The 16,716-nt window shown below is 31.7% G+C and overlaps 1 protein-coding gene across 1 annotated transcript in view; it reads right to left on the minus strand.

The window, feature by feature from the left end:
- The window catches only part of LOC126893476 (solute carrier organic anion transporter family member 74D-like), a 51,934-nt gene extending 36,980 nt beyond the window's left edge, over positions 1 to 14,954 (minus strand). The window contains exons 1-2 of the mRNA XM_050663733.1: positions 14,633 to 14,954; positions 559 to 750 (exon numbers count right to left, since the gene is read on the minus strand). Of these exons, the coding sequence (XP_050519690.1) occupies positions 559 to 750; positions 14,633 to 14,918 (478 nt within the window). The 5' untranslated portion in view covers positions 14,919 to 14,954. The remainder of the gene's footprint in view (positions 1 to 558; positions 751 to 14,632) is intronic.
- Between the last annotated feature and the right edge of the window lie 1,762 nt (positions 14,955 to 16,716).

Raw genomic sequence — 16,716 nt, forward strand, 5'->3', positions numbered from 1 at the left:
AATAAATACATTATTTTATATGCGAGAATTCACGAATATAAATACCAGGGAGCGAGGGTCGGAGCGAGGATAAAATCCTTTGTTCTCCGTAGTGAGCACACCCTTAGAATTCAAGTAGAAAACTCTGCTTTCTTTCATAAAAAATAATGCTCTAAGGCGTCTAAGGTATGGACAAAGCATCTACCTACTCTTATTTCAGTTTTATAATAACGGTTTATGGTTTATGAATATAACTCTATCCTAATTTGTTATCATTTATCATTTCCTGTTGGTAAAATGAAATAATTTTGAAAATTTATTTTATTTTTTCAATAAAAATATTCTTTTAGTGATCTTTTCAGGCCCCATTAAAATGCGGGCCCGAGGCAGGGACCTCATGGACCTAGTAATGAAATAGGCCCTTCCAGTATCTATTGATCATATTTATAAGATATTTATAAGATTTTTAAAATTTTTAGAAACCGTATACTATTTAAAAATAACCGACCAATCTGTAATTTTATATATATATTTCATTTTAAATTTCATATTATATAAATTGCAAGAATACAAACTTACCTGTAATAGCACTAGTTATCTCAACTCCAGTAAACGGTCTGTGAATTTCAGGAATTGCCAAAGTTGCACCAGATACCGCAATTAGCATAGTTAAAGCTCCCATCCAAGTGGCTCTATGTATGCGATTACCCCAGTATGATACACAAAGTGCTAACATGCCGACAAATATTTCGTTAGAAACTACAAGCCAACCTGCAACAAGATTTAAGATAAATGAGGATTCCTGCGTGTATTACATGTAAATAAATTTAGTTTATTTCATACTGTCTGATATATTGCACAACCGTCTTATACAGTTGCTTAAAAATAAACACATCGACATAAAAGACTTAAGAATAATAACTCATCTCTACTTTAACCGAAGAGCAAAAGTCAGAGTAGGTAAAGAACTTTCGGAGGAAGGAGAAATAAAAAGAAGCGTAAGGCAAGGTTGCATACCATTCCTCTTATTGTTTAATCTATATTCGCAAGGTATAATTAAAAAATCACTCGAAGAAGTAACAATTGGAATAAAAGTTAACGGCAGACCCATCAACAATATCAGATATGCCGATGATACTATACTAATTACAGAGAATATACAAGACCTACACACCGAGAGAACAATTTCTTTTCTCCTAAAACACTGATTTCTTTGGGCTATCTTTCTTAAAAGTTACCATATCATATTAACTTATACATACCGCTTCACATATAAAGAAACGAGTTTTTTAAACACAACTCAATAATTTCTTACAGATAATTTCTTCAATACTAAGAAATGCATTAATGGTTACATTTTAATTTTCTTATCCTAAAGTTTTTGTTTCTTAAATTGAAAACTACCAATAATTTGGAGTATAAGAAATATATGTTAAATTAATCCATATTTATATTTGTGAACAAGAAATTTTCTTGCAATCAAATAAATATTTTAAACAACAAGAAGTAATTCTTCAGAAATACCTTCTGTAGTAACTGTGGTTATTAAATAAAAACTTTATCATTAATGCCGAAATGTTACTTGCAAAGATATTTTCTTCCACAAAAGAATTGCGCAGTAACCATTATTCACTATTTGCTATTTAATCTCAGTGTTTGCTTGGCAAGATGGAGTGGAATTAGTCCATTTTCATAGATGGATTTTGAATTTTTTGGTTTTCTTTAAAATCTAAGGAATAGTTTGAAGGTAGGTACATGTAAGTATTAAATAAAAGTAAATTGATTAATTTAGGTAAGATGTAATAATAATATTGTTGCATATCCGAATATGTAGTTCTAAAAGAAACATAATATGTAGTACCTATCTTTATATGCATTTTAGATATCTATAATGATTATGGACAATTCTGAAAGAAAGGATCTTATTCTTACTGGGCAATAAGCCACAATTGAACTTAAAAAATGATTTTATTGACGTTTCGACTTCCACCTCGGAGAGAATAATATAATATAAAGATTCAGAACAATATTGAAAGGAGCTGCTAACCAACTAGGGGCTTCCATAAATGGTAGACCTTTATACAGGTAAGTACCTTTATAAAAATGTGTATACTTATGTATAAACTATAATATGTTTCTTGAATGTATCGCCTTCTATATACATACAATCCTACAATTCAACTTTATATCAAACATGGCGTGTACTTTATTTGTCATAAAGAAATATTAGTTAGTCTAAAAGAAACATCTTAACTGTTAAGAAACTTAGTTAGTAGGTATAAAATAACTTAAGATTTAAACTAATAATACTTTCCTGTAATAAAATTTCTTAATGATTAGGTTGGCTGTCTCTTTTAGATTATATAAATAAATAAAATTACAATATTATGTCTGCTTCAATGTTTTATTTGGGTTGTATTTTTCTTCTTGTTTCAGCTAAACAATGTCTATTGTGTGACTTAATATTATATAGATAAATAATTAATATCTCATAAATATACAAAAAGAACAAAATTAACAAAGATGGTAGGATAAATAAAGCCATGTTTGAACTAAATATGACTGATTATTATTTGTTGAAATGCCAAGAAATATTTTTGGATTGTAGACTATTTTACTGATACCTACCGTTCTTATACCAAAAAATTAATAGTTTTTATGTGGGCCCGTGTATTTGTTTTTTTTTGTATTTCCTTTTGTCAAGATAAGTATGTATGTACTTATATCCTTATAAAAAATTTTTTATTAAAATATGTTTACTCTCTCTACAAACGGTTTTGTTTTAGGTAATTGCTGATATACTCAGTGCTATTAACAAAAAGAAGGAGAAATTAAGGAAGTTGGATTTGACTCTCCCTCCATCCTTATTGTATAGAAGCCAGTGGTTTAAGAGTGAAGAAATTATTTGTATGGATTAATATTTAACGTTTTATATCCTGTTTTTATTATCTAATAAAGAATAATTTTACCTTAACAGAATGATTTATTTCGCCGTATGTAATATCACTTTATTTTTATGAAATGTAACTTAATTCTAAATATACAATTATATCTGCAAAATATATTTCTTAACATTAAATACATTAATTAATAATGGTAAGATAATAATATTCCTTACTAAGAAATATTACTGCTCAGAAAGAAGAGTTTTGTAATACCAAGAAAATATATTCTTATGACAAGTATAATTTCTTTCTGACAAATGTTTGCAGTTTGCAAGAAAGTGATAGTTCAATCAAGTTTAAGATATATTTCTTTGGGTATATTAAAATTTATTTAAAATATTTTAGAAAATTATGTCTTATATAGAAAGATATATTTCTTAGGCAATATGCCAAGTCGATCTTTCTTAAATATTAATAAAGTTTCTTTATGTCAAGAATTTTTTTCTCTCGGTGCAGGTACTCTTAGATAATGTAGTAAATGCTAATGAGGAAAGCTGACTAACGCTTAACGCTAATAAAACAAAATTTATGACAATTTCCCAAACACAACAACAAGACATTTTAAACAAAGTGGGTGCCAATGGAAAGTTAAAAAATACAGATATCTTCGTACAATGATTAATGAAAATAACGAGTATACAGAAGAAATAAAAATGTGAATTGGACAAGCTAGAGCAACGTTTAACAAGATGAGAAAAGTATGATGTAGTAAAGACTTAGTTTGCAACTCAAAGTAAGATTACGTTCATATGTCTTTTCGGTGCTGCTGTATGGGGTGGAGACCTGGACCTTAAAGAAAGAAATAAGTGATAGACTTGAAACATTCCAGATGTGGACCTACCGAAGAATAATAAAAATAAGTTGGGTAGACAGAATAACAAATGTTGAGGTCCTCAGAAACATGAAAGAGGAAAAGGAAATCATGAGTAAGATTAAGATAAGAAGGTTACAGTATCTCGGCCACATTATGAGAGGGGATAAATATGTGTTGTTACAAACCATAACAGGATAAAATAAATATAGGGAAAACGAAGAATTGGAAGAAGACGCATCTTCTGGCTCAACAATCTGAGAAAGTGGTACAATTGCTGTTCCATCGACTTGTTCAGAGCTGCAATCCCAAAAGTAAAAATTGCTGTGATGATTACCAACCTTCTTAGAGGAGACGGTACCTAAAGAAGTTGAAGATGTATTGTAGTTTGAAATAGAAAAAGTCCAAAGACGAAAAAGAAGACAAATTAAAAATCCTGAATATTATAAAAATGTCATCGGAATATTCCGAAATCTCTAGTAAGGTTTGGAACGTCAGAAAATATACATAAACAGGAAATTGACAGTTCAAGTAATACAAGTAGTAGTCATTAATAGGGTCCTGAAACTATTTTCTTGTACCCTGTTAAATATAGTTGTTCCATTATATCTTTGCACAAACGTCATGATTCATTAATTTGCAAACAAGTTAAATCAAAACATTAAATGAAACGTAGATCGATATGTAATATCATTGATATATACTGTCAATGTAATAATTAGGAAATGGCTATTACCGGTGGACGTATTTTATAAAGTTATATTGTACATTTATGTATATTTAACTATGTTATGATATATTTAACACACTATAACTTTATAAAATAAACAGAATATAAGTTATAAATTCCAATAAACACATCAAATGCGGTATTGTCACTGTCAGTGAAAATGATAAACATCAAAATTCATAGTAAACGAGGTATCAAAGACATGCCGTATTGACTATCATTGTTTAACTAACTAAACGCTTAATTTTGACGTTTTATGTGGCGTTTTTCCCACTGCATTCATCGGGTATTTTGTAGATGCAGTTCTTTGACCTCTCGTGTGTGCTGAATTTGATTTTGGACTGGATATATAGAGTGTCTTGATTGTTTTAAAGGTGTTTGTGATGTTGTACTTGTTTTCTCTGGTCAGTTGTATCAATTTATCAGATTGTACAGGTACCTATAACAATACCTAATTGTTTTCTACTACATCTTATTGATCAGCTACTCCGTATCCAGTTCAGCAGATTTATGTTCACATTTTGCCTATTAAAAAAAATGAAGAAGAAGAAAAAGAAGAATGGAAAGATTTGATAACTGAACGAAAAACAAATTTCTATTTTAGGCCGAAAAACTTAGTCTTACCGAAATAAAGAAAAAAGAAGTAGGAGAAATAGGAGAAAAATTTTTTATTATCCAATAAAATTATTTTTGTTTAAAATTTGACAGCGACTGTTCTTCTTCGTCACCCCATCAATAAGAAGTATCTACTGGTACCGTTAAAAAGCCGGTAAAAACTAGCGACAATAATTACTAAAACCAAAACTGCAGTTTGAATATCCACCTATATTGTCACTAATTCTTGCACATTATACTTAAAATTTGTTGCCATAATACAAGGACAACCTGTACAAATGTGACACACTTTTTCACAAATGTTCGTAGTCTTACTTTTGTTTAACTCTTTATCAAATTATGTGGGCATAATGCAATGAAAATGCAATTATTATCCTGCATAAAGAAAACAATAATAAATATATTCGGTCATTTGCATTCTGCATATTCATAGTAGAAATTTATTTAAAACGAAAAAGTACATACTGAATCTTTATCTTTGAGAGATTTTACTTTTTAGTTGTATAAACACAGACAGACAAAACACTAACACAGTTAATATAGTTCAGACATTTAATTAGTATCCGCAACCATCTTGATGATTTTAACTAGACCGTAAGTCACGAAGAAGACTTAATAACATCAGACCATCAGTCTATTTAAACGTCAAATTTTTAAAGACGCTCAACTGAAGTATTAATATCAAAATACCCTAAACAGGGTGAGCAGAAGAACGAATCTCCAGGAGCAAGAGAATCACTCTTGGAAAAAGATACATCTTGAGAACCCTCGAAGGCTCAAACTTCAAAGCAAAAGAAGTTCTAATAATGCTTTGTCATCATCGAGATTAAATACCAACTCACCAAACCCCATAAACAAGGTTCCATTCGCGTCATCTAAACACCTAAACTTAGTAAACTGCAAAACTTCCTGATACTTTGACACTCTTTAGAACAAACTCTTTTAGAACTCTTCCCTGGGTAGTGCAGCACTGCAGCACGTAGATGGAGTAGTTTCTAAAATAGCCATTCTTTGAAGAGCAGCAAGCCTAAACGAGGATACATAAAGACGTTGTATTAGACACTCACAAAGACACTTTTTAGACCATTAACTTGACAATTTCTCCTACTTATTTACGTTTCTTCATATTTTGCTTCCCAATATATTTCTCTTTAACGTTGTTTTTATGTAACGTGCAATGCTGAACATGAGCCATCGAGACCACATAACAAACCAAAACATCAGGCAAGGGGGCGACTACGAACTCCCCCACGCTACCTAGATTTTAATGGGTTCAGTTTTATAGTAGGATTAACAGCGACTACGAACTGCCCCACGCTACCTAGGTACTTAGATAATATTTTTGTGAACATATATAGTTTTTATTTTACTTTATTGCATTCAAAAAGGAACCCAATTAACAAAGCATGAGTGAAAATTTTAAATGATTAAATAATGAAACTATAACAATATAATCGAATAAAGTTTATTTATAAATCTACATTAACTTATATACAATAACAAAAACTACAGTTAAATAATAACAATGCTTAATTCTAATGTCTGATTAGTAATTAAAATTAGTAAAAGTGAACACTATATTTTAGATTTTAAAAGTTAGCTGCATAATAATTTATTGCAAACTGACTTAATGAAGTCTAATTTAGTAATAATGAATGGGTTGCATGTGTGAGTCCATACTATTGTAGTAAAGAAAAAAGAGACGTTCTCACAAACAATTTATTTTACAACTGACGACCGGTTTCGCTTTCTACAATATTCACAGCATCTTCAGGTCACGGTAAAAGTAAAATTAAATGCTACAAATAACAAAAAACCAGAGTTAGTTAAGTGGTCCGGTTAAAATCAAAGGGTAAAGATCAAGCCAATATTAAAGTATATATATTTATGCATACATATAAATACTAAAATATACGTAAATATGGTTTAACAACCCTCATACTCACATACATGCAAGCATTCAAATGTAGTGGCAACTAAAGTATGTCAAGTATAAGTATAAAATGTACAGACTTTCCGGTATAAGGGAAGAATATAGTCGTATTCAATATCATACTTTTTCTCCAAATTATGCTAAAGGGAGAGATGGTAGAGGGACAGATTTGATTGTAATGTACAAACAAAACAAAATAATTGGCAGGATCTTGAGGGGATTAGTAAGGGAACACGACATTAAACCGTGAAACCAAAAATTGTTAGTTATATATAAAGTGATGTTATTTTTAAAAAGTGATGTTATTTTTAAATTTTTTAAAGTGTATATTTTTAATTTAATTGAGATTATTAGATGTTGTTCTGGATGTTCAAGAACTGATGGATGTAAGATTGGTTGTGCAATTTTCTTAAACCAGAATTGGTCAGTTGTGTATTAGTTGTGGTGTGATTGTGAAAATGTTTTAATTTTGATTTGTTGGAGACAGTGAAATTAAACTGAACAATAGTAAATAGGTAAAATTTGCTAAAATTTAAAAGTGTCAAACAATAAAATCATTAATAAATAATTCAGAATTAAATTCAAATGTGAAGGTAACTAACTGTACATGAAATTAAATTTATAGTAATATAAAGTTATGATGATTTGTGCAGCAATGAATGAGATTTTATGAGATATTACTAAAAAGTTAGAAAAAGGCAAATATGAAAAAATAGATGAAAAAATGATTCATTTATGTTAATATCTGTTGAATGTAATAAATAGTTGAGTAGATTGAAAAATTAATCTCAAAAAATTTTTGAGAAAAAGATTTTTTTGAGATTAATTTTTCAATCTACTCAACTATTTATTACATTCAACAGATATTAATATAAATGAATCATTTTTTCATCTATTTTTTTCATATTTGCCTTTTTCTAACTTTTTAGTAATATCTCATAAAATCTCATTCATTGCTGCACAAATCATCATAACTTTATATTACTATAAATTTAATTTCATGTACAGTTAGTTACCTTCACATTTGAATTTAATTCTGAATTATTTATTAATGATTTTATTGTTTGACACTTTTAAATTTTAGCAAATTTTACCTATTTACTATTGTTCAGTTTAATTTCAATGTCTCCAACAAGTCAAAATTAAAACATTTTCACAATCACACCACAACTAATACACAACTGACCAATTCTGGTTTAAGAAAATTGCACAACCAATCTTACATCCATCAGTTCTTGAACATCCAGAACAACATCTAATAATCCCAATTAAATTAAAAATATACACTTTAAAAAATTTAAAAATAACATCACTTTTTAAAAATAACATCACTTTATATATAACTAACAATTTTTGGTTTCACGGTTTAATGTCGTGTTCCCTTACTAATCCCCTCAAGATCCTGCCAATTATTTTGTTTTGTTTGTACACTACAATCAAATCTGTCCCTCTACCATCTCTCCCTTTAGCATAATTTGGAGAAAAAGTATGATATTGAATACTACTATATTCTTCCCTTATACCGGAAAGTAAGTGTACATTTTATACTTATACTTGACATACTTTAGTTGCCACTACATTTGAATGCTTGCATGTATGTGAGTGTGAGGGTTGTTAAACCATATTTACGTACATTTTAGTATTTATATGTATGCATAAATATATATACTTTAATATTGGCTTGATCTTTACCCTTTGATTTCAACCAGACCACTTAACTAACTCTGGTTTTTTGTTAATTGTAGCATTTAATTTTACTTTTACCGTGACCTGAAGATGCTGTGGATATTGTAGACAGCGAAACCGGTCGTCAGTTGTAAAATAAATTTTTTGTGAGAACGTCTCTTTTTTCTTTACTACAATAATTTAGTAATGTTTTGATTAACGTAATATTCATTTAGCTTATTTTCAATAAAATCAACTTTAATTTTTGCCGTTCTATCAAGTTTTTTTTTCGAATCTATGTGCAGTTCTAATTTTCACATATACTTCTGCTTGAAAATTTAGCAAAATGTCTGTAAATTTAAATATGTCAGGATGTGATTTATAAAAACATTCGTTAAATTTCGAGTGAAATGGTTTACATGCGTTTGTAGTAAATATAAGAGATGATGAATTTGAAGCACACATGTAAGGTGGAAATGTTGAACCTTCCGTTAAATAATTATCAACTAGGAATCACAAAATTGCAAAACTCTGTCGTCTTCTGGCATAATATTAAAAAGTTCATCAGAAAAAAATCACCAATATCATTTGGATCTAAATAAGGAATGCCGAAAAACAATTTTAAATATTTTCCAATAACAGTTTGATTTGTATATTCCGAGGACAAACCTGAAATTTGAATTTTTCGGTAGTACAAATTTTGTGTTAAATGAAATTTGCAACAAGAAATAATAATGTCGGGCCACATTAAATTGGCTGCATTTTGAATTGCTATTTCAAAATCCGAAATTATTCGCTTCGGTTTGAAATTTAAATTCAAATCTATACATATTGTTATTAATGTATCAAAAGTACTTTTGTACGATTGCTGTGATTTATTTGGTAACAAAAAACATACTAGAGGAACATAAAAACCATTTTTGTAGCCATGTATAGTAAACACCTGACAAAAATATTTAGAACAGTATTGAAAAGTTCCATCTACATACAAAGAATCTGCATTACACAAAAAGTAAAGATTTGTGAAACAACTAAAAATTGCGGAATTATTATTTGTAGATAATGAAAAGTTTTCACCTCTATTTGTTTTTAAATTTAAGTTCACTAACACTTGTTTGTAGAACTTCTTCCTGTGACTTGGGCAATGATGGTGTGGATTTTCGTCTTGCAGCATAGATATTTCTTCGAACGCAAGAAATGTCTTTCGTTGTCAGCGGTAAATTGCTGAAATTTTCCTTCCTCAATGCCTTGTGGACAATCTTTAAAGGTCTTTCACATATATCTTTTACAGCTTTCCTCTTTGTAGAATTACTAAAAATTTGCCGGTCAACGTGGATATCTGGAGCATGATTATGCTCCACCGATGCTTTTTTAAGAATAACGTAATTTTCATCACCTTCCTTTGTGTACACTTTTTGTTGACACTCTTTTTTGATGCATCGCCCTCTAACTTTTTCATCTTTGGAGACATGGGCCTTTGAATATTTATATTCATTAATTAATGATTTTTTTAATTATTAATAAAAGTTCTCCCTTTTGACTAAACATAGTCGTTGGATTCGCCATTTAAAAGTTAAACACTAACGGACAAAACCGGACACTATACCGTAATACTTGCAACTGAAGTGAATAACTGAAAATATTTGTATTCTTACTTTCAACGAGAATCAAATTTGGAATTTCCGGTCATTAAGACTTAATCCCGAACTTTCTCGGCGATGGGGCAGCAGGTACTTGGGATTAATGGGTCCAGGTAGTTCGTGGGAAAGTTAGATAACGCCGCAGGCAAGGGCACTTAGCTAGAACACAAGATGGACGGTTGACAAGAAGAATCATGGAATGGAGGCCCAGAATCTATAAAAGGAACCGAGGACGACCACTAACTAGATGGACCGACGACATAAAAAGAGTAGGGGAAAATTGGCTACAAGCGGCCTATAGTGTAGAGAACACTGGAAGGAACTTAGGGAGGCCTATGTCCAGCAGTAGAAGTGATTGGCTGATTGATGATGATGATAAACGTTGTTTTTTTAACCATATTTTTTAAATTTTCCAAAATTTTTCCGTTCATCTATTTCGGATTTTATCAGTATCTTTTTTATCATTTGCCCATTCATCGTTTTTAAATGTCCCACTATAATACGTGTGACAATAATATAATTTTATCATCTAGAGTACGCCAATGGATTGTAAAACGTGTTTTTGTACCGTCTCGGACGATGAAAAAGTCGGAACGAAAAGCCTAGTTGATTATTATTCTTGGAGCGTTGATCGAAGAATAATAAACAACAACGAGGTATAAGACGTGAGTTATCCCGACAATTTACCGCCGTCGTTTTGGTGCGTTGAACGAATCCGACGGTTTTTCCTTTTACCTATCCTTTAGCGAGCGGTGGTCGTATTTCCCAACATATCTTTTCCCCTGGCGAGCTGAGCGAGATTTCCTCTCCTTATGCGTTCATTTCATATTATTAAAAGTAATTCCTAATCCACGCGATCTTCAATATCATTCGTTCATGTATAAAATATCGTCACAACGACCCGAACCGAAAGGTCGATGCGTAGATTATAAATATATTTTATTAACGAAATTAACGAGTAATTAAGGCTAATTATCGTATCTTTTGTATGTTTTGATTCTAAATAAAAATGTCAATCCAGAACCTAATCCAGATTTATGCGCCAACTGCTGACAAAAATGAAGAAGAAATAGAAAACTTTTATAGCGAACTCCAGAAAACATTACATCTCACAGCATCTAGAGACATAAGAGTGATCATGGGTGATTTCAACGCAAAAATTGGCGAAGGAAAATGCTACCCTAATGTAGGACCATATGGGCTTGGCGAACGAAACGACAGAGGGGATCACCTAATAGAATTTTGCCAGGAGCATAATGTTATAGCCGAAAATAAATTCTTTAAATTACCTAAGCGACGCCTGTATACATGGAAATCACCAGCTGTCAAAGAGCACAAAATTGTCAGAAATCAAATTGACTACATCCTAATAAAGCACAGATATCGAAACTCAATTCAGGTAGTAAAGGCATATCCAGGAGCAGACGTATCTTCTGATCACAGTCTTCTTATTGCTAGGTTTCAACTTCAACTAAAAAAGACGCAAAAAAGCCGAAACAACAATAAACTTAACATACAGAAACTAAAGTCAGAAGAAACAAAAGAAAATCTGAAACACGAAATCAACACAAATCTAGTCAGAAACCCAGGAAATAATTGCAACGTAGAACAGCAGTGGCAATTCTTCAAAACCTCGATATTAGAACCAAGTAAGAAAGTACTTACTGCAACCAAATGTAAGAAAGAAGAATGGATGACGGAGGAAATTCTAGAGTTGATGAATGAAAGAAGAAAAAACAAAACCATTAATAAGACCCGCTATAAACAGCTTCAAAACCAAATAAGAAGAAAAATTAGGGCGGCTAAAGAAACCTACTTCTCTGAAAAATGTAAAGCAATAGAAGAACTGCAAAACACATATGACAACTTCAACCTACATAAAAAAGTCAAAGAACTAGCCGGAATAGGAAATAGAAGAACCTCAAATATATTGCTCGACAAAAATGGAAATATTATAATGGAGACAAAACGAAAACTACGACGATGGAAAGAGTATATCGAGGAACTATTTCATGACCAGAGAGAAGCTAGTACATACGTAGATAGCCAAACGGGAGATGTAGGCCCAGAGATAACCAAATCAGAGGTTAGTCAGGCAATAAACTCTATGAAAACCAATAAATCTGCTGGTCCAGATGAATTGCCTAGCGAGCTGATAAAGTTGGTCAACGAGAAAAACCTGGACATAATAGTAGAACTGTTCAACGCTATCTATACTACAGGAATCATCCCTAGAGAAATGTTGACATCAGCCTTTGTGTGTTTGCCAAAGAAGGTGAATGCAAAAGAATGCAGTGACTACCGAACCATAAGCTTAATGTCACATACCTTGAAAATTCTATTGAAAATTATCCACGCCAGAATACACTCTAAACTGGAGCTGGATATTAGTGACACTCAATATGGGTTCCGCAATGGTATGGGTACCAGAGAGGCATTATTCTCCTTCAACGTGCTGACACAGAGATGTTTGGATATTAACCATCCTCTTTACGTCTGTTTTATAGACTACAATAAAGCGTTTGATAAAGTAAAACATGATCGACTCATGGAAATCCTAAAAAATAAAAACCTAGATGAAAGAGATTTAAGACTAATAACACACCTCTATTGCAATCAGCGAGCAATAGTAAGAATTGAAAAAGAAACATCTAAAGAAATGGAAATAAAGAGAGGAGTTAGGCAAGGCTGCATACTATCACCTCTATTATTTAACGCTTATCCTGAAGAGGTAATGCGAGAAACTCTGGAAGATGAAACAGTCGGCATAAGAGTAAATGGAGTCTTAGTTAACAACATCAGATATGCAGATGATACAGTAATAATAGCCGATAGTTTACAAGACCTGCAAAGACTCATGAGTAAAATAGTAAGGTGTAGTAGGGAGTACGGACTCTCTCTCTCAATATCCAAAAGACGAAGTTTATGAAAATTAGTAAAAACAACCATAATACTAACGAAATCTTGATAGTAGAGGGCCAGCAGATCGAAAGAGTAAAAAAGTACACTTACCTAGGAACACTTATAACAGAAAATAATGACTACACTGCAGAAATAAAAGTCAGAATCGAAAAAGCACGTTCTAATTTTATAAAAATGAAAAAGGTCCTATGTAGCAAAGATTTAACATTAGCTCTTAAAGTACGCCTAACAAAATGTTACGTCTACAGTGTTCTATACTATGGAGTGGAATCATAGACGTTAAATATAGAGACAATGAGACGACTTAACGCCTTTGAAATCTGAACCTATAGAAGAATTATGAGGGTTTCCTGGGTAGATAGAGTTACAAACAATGAAGTACTGAGAAGAATAGGTAAAGAGAAGGAAGTTGAACTTACAATTAAAGAAAAGAAGCTACAGTATCTCGGACATGTGATGCGGGGCGAGAAGTATGGCATCCTACGACTCATAATGCAGGGAAAGATATATGGCAGAAGAAGCATCGGAAGAAGACGAATTTCATGGTTGATGAACCTGAGAGAATGGTTTGGATGCAGCTCAAAACAACTATTTAAAACTACTGCCTCAAAAATTAAAATAGCTATGATGATTGCCAACCTCCGTAGGGGAGATGGCACCTGAAGAAGAAGAAAAATGTCTTAAAAAGTGAACCTTTTGTCTTTGACTGATGTTGTTACCTGGAGCAACAAACGCAACGACTACGTTACATACGAAAAATTGAGGGAGATTTCAGTCAGGGTGACACTAAAGAAGCATATAATTCGTATAAACCACTTAGAGAGGGATATAAACTACATATCAAAAACCTTCTATAGCAAATTTTGCAAACATACAAAGATTGCGCTGGGCAGGTCACCTCATAAGAATGAATAATAACACAACAGCTAGCAGAACGATTAATAACTATGGTGGGATGACGGCCAGTAGAAATACCAAGGAAGAGGTGAATAGACGAATTGAGAACTGATGCTAAAGACTTATTGATGATGAATAACTGGAGGAGAGCAGCAAGAGATGCTTGGAGGGCAGATGCGGGTCCGACTTTGAATGTAGTGCCATGGAAGAGTGAGAATATGTTGCTATAAATGGTAGCTAGATATGTAAAAACTTCAAAAAACAATATTATAATAAATTTTATGACAGAATAATATCCAGGAATCTTATAATAACATTATTTTATGCCCTACAACTTATGAATCACATTAATTTAAATATTATTTGCGATAATGTTTTTATTTTGGCAATTATTTCTTTAATAAAAAAGATAAACTATAAGAGAATCAACACAATCAGTTATTTTTATCTCGATTTAATATAAATTATAATGAATACTACCTTTTGGTAGCTTACCTTTGGTAGACCCCGGAAAATTGTAATGAGAGGTCCACAGTTGAGAAGTACCAGTGAAATAACTGTTGATAATCCCATGGGCACAACCCATCAAACAAAGCACTACAACAAAAACAGACAACTTTGCTAACTTTTGTAAATTCAGTCTGTCGCTCAGACATGGCAAGACTTTTATTCCACAGTCTATTTCGTTCAAATAGTTGCCCACTGGGGCAGAAAACTGAGCTCTTTCTGAGTTTGATCGCAGTAAATTCGATGGATGAATCATTATTATGGAAGCTAACATGTCACTGTGATCTCATTTTTGTTCTAGTTCGGATTACTACCTATAATATTCTAAAAGATAAAAATATGTGTCGAGAAGATAAAAGGCGTGATAAGATAACTGATAACAGGTAATTCTAAATAGATGAACGCTAGCTTAATTATTAAGGGTAATGAGACGTTGCTAGTAATATATTTTCAAATATTATCTTCTTAGAAGTATTCCACTTTACAACAGAAATTTAAAAAAATATTTTTTCCACCTACCTCTACCGAAAGTATACTTTTCCGGACATGATTGTAGGAAGCGAAGTTGTACTTTTCCTCCCTAGGGAGGAAAAGTAAAAGTGACGTCATGGTATTTCATTCATGAAATGTAACTTATTGACGCCCTGTACACTATCTATTTTCTATTACGTAAGTTTCTATACATTTTAACGTTTATTTATAAAACACTCTGTATTTTGCAGAAGGGTAAAAAACAGTAAATTGTTATTTTGATTTAACAATGTTTACATTATTAATTTGACTTATATTTGACAGTTGACAGTTATATTGTACGTACTGGTTAGTTTTAGTTCTAATAAATTTTGTTGGTTAGTTACATAAATAAATTAAGTAAAAATGAAAAAATTACTTGTTATTTGAGGAGGGTGGAAAAACCATATGTATAACATGGGAGTAAAGTGCCTTTTCCTCCCTTGAATGATTACTGCCCTCCGCTACGCGTCGGGCAGTAAACTTCATTCTCGGGAGGAAAAGTAGCACTTTCTTCCCTTGTTATACAAATAGTTATTTTTCGTTGCCTCGGAAATAAAAAACTAACTTTTATCGTTCTAAGTGTGTGGCTATAATCTTGCGCGTGTGGCTATTTAGGGATTATTGGGTTTGGAGTCATTAGGTTTGTTCTAGCAAACAGTCAAACTAGTCAGAAACCGTCAGCAAACAGTTGGTCAGTAAGAGAACATAATACAGTCACCAGTGCTATCCCCTCTACTCGCGCTGCGCTGGTCGACTATTCACTGATCGTTTCAAACCGTTTGAAACTGATGCTAGAATAAACCTAATGTCTACTCACATCTTAACTTATGCGAATATTTTGATTTTTTAATGCTTTTTTAATATCTCGATTTTCGAATACTATTCCACTTTACAACAAAAATTAAAAATAATATTTTATTTCGTCGCCTCGGAAATAAAAAAGTAACTTTTATCGTTCTAAGTGTGTGGCTATAATCTTGTGTGTGTGTGTGACTATTTAGGGATTATTGGGTTTGGAGTCAATGTCTACTCACCATCTTAACTTATGCGATCATTGTGCTTTTTGAATGCTTTTTTAATATTTCGATTTTCGGATACTATTCCACTTTAAAACAGAAATTAAAAAAAATATTTTATTTCGTTGCCTCGGAAATAAAAATAGTTATTTATGAAAGAGTTCGTGAAGTATGCTTTTTGCGAACGCACGCGATGTTTAGAGCACGAGCGACAGCGGAGCGAGTGCTATATATCGCGTAAGTTCGCAAAAAGTACTTCACGCACAGTTCCATACAATATTTTATCTACGATAAACAAATAAAAAAACTGTAACTCTTCGTCACTGGAATTAATTTCTATTCTACAATTTTTAGAACTTTGATATTTAAAAATTCAAACTTCTTTCAAACCACAAAACTGTCAAAAATTGTGTTGTAATTTATTGCTCAAATGTCATCACCATGACAATGCGAGTTAAGGATATTTGATTATAAAGACAGAGATAGCTATACAGTGCATGTCTATTCTTAATTCAGATATACTTTTCAGTTTACGTCAACTTT

The sequence above is a fragment of the Diabrotica virgifera genome, chromosome 10, assembly GCF_917563875.1.
Source record: "Diabrotica virgifera virgifera chromosome 10, PGI_DIABVI_V3a".
Classification (NCBI taxonomy): domain Eukaryota; kingdom Metazoa; phylum Arthropoda; class Insecta; order Coleoptera; family Chrysomelidae; genus Diabrotica; species Diabrotica virgifera.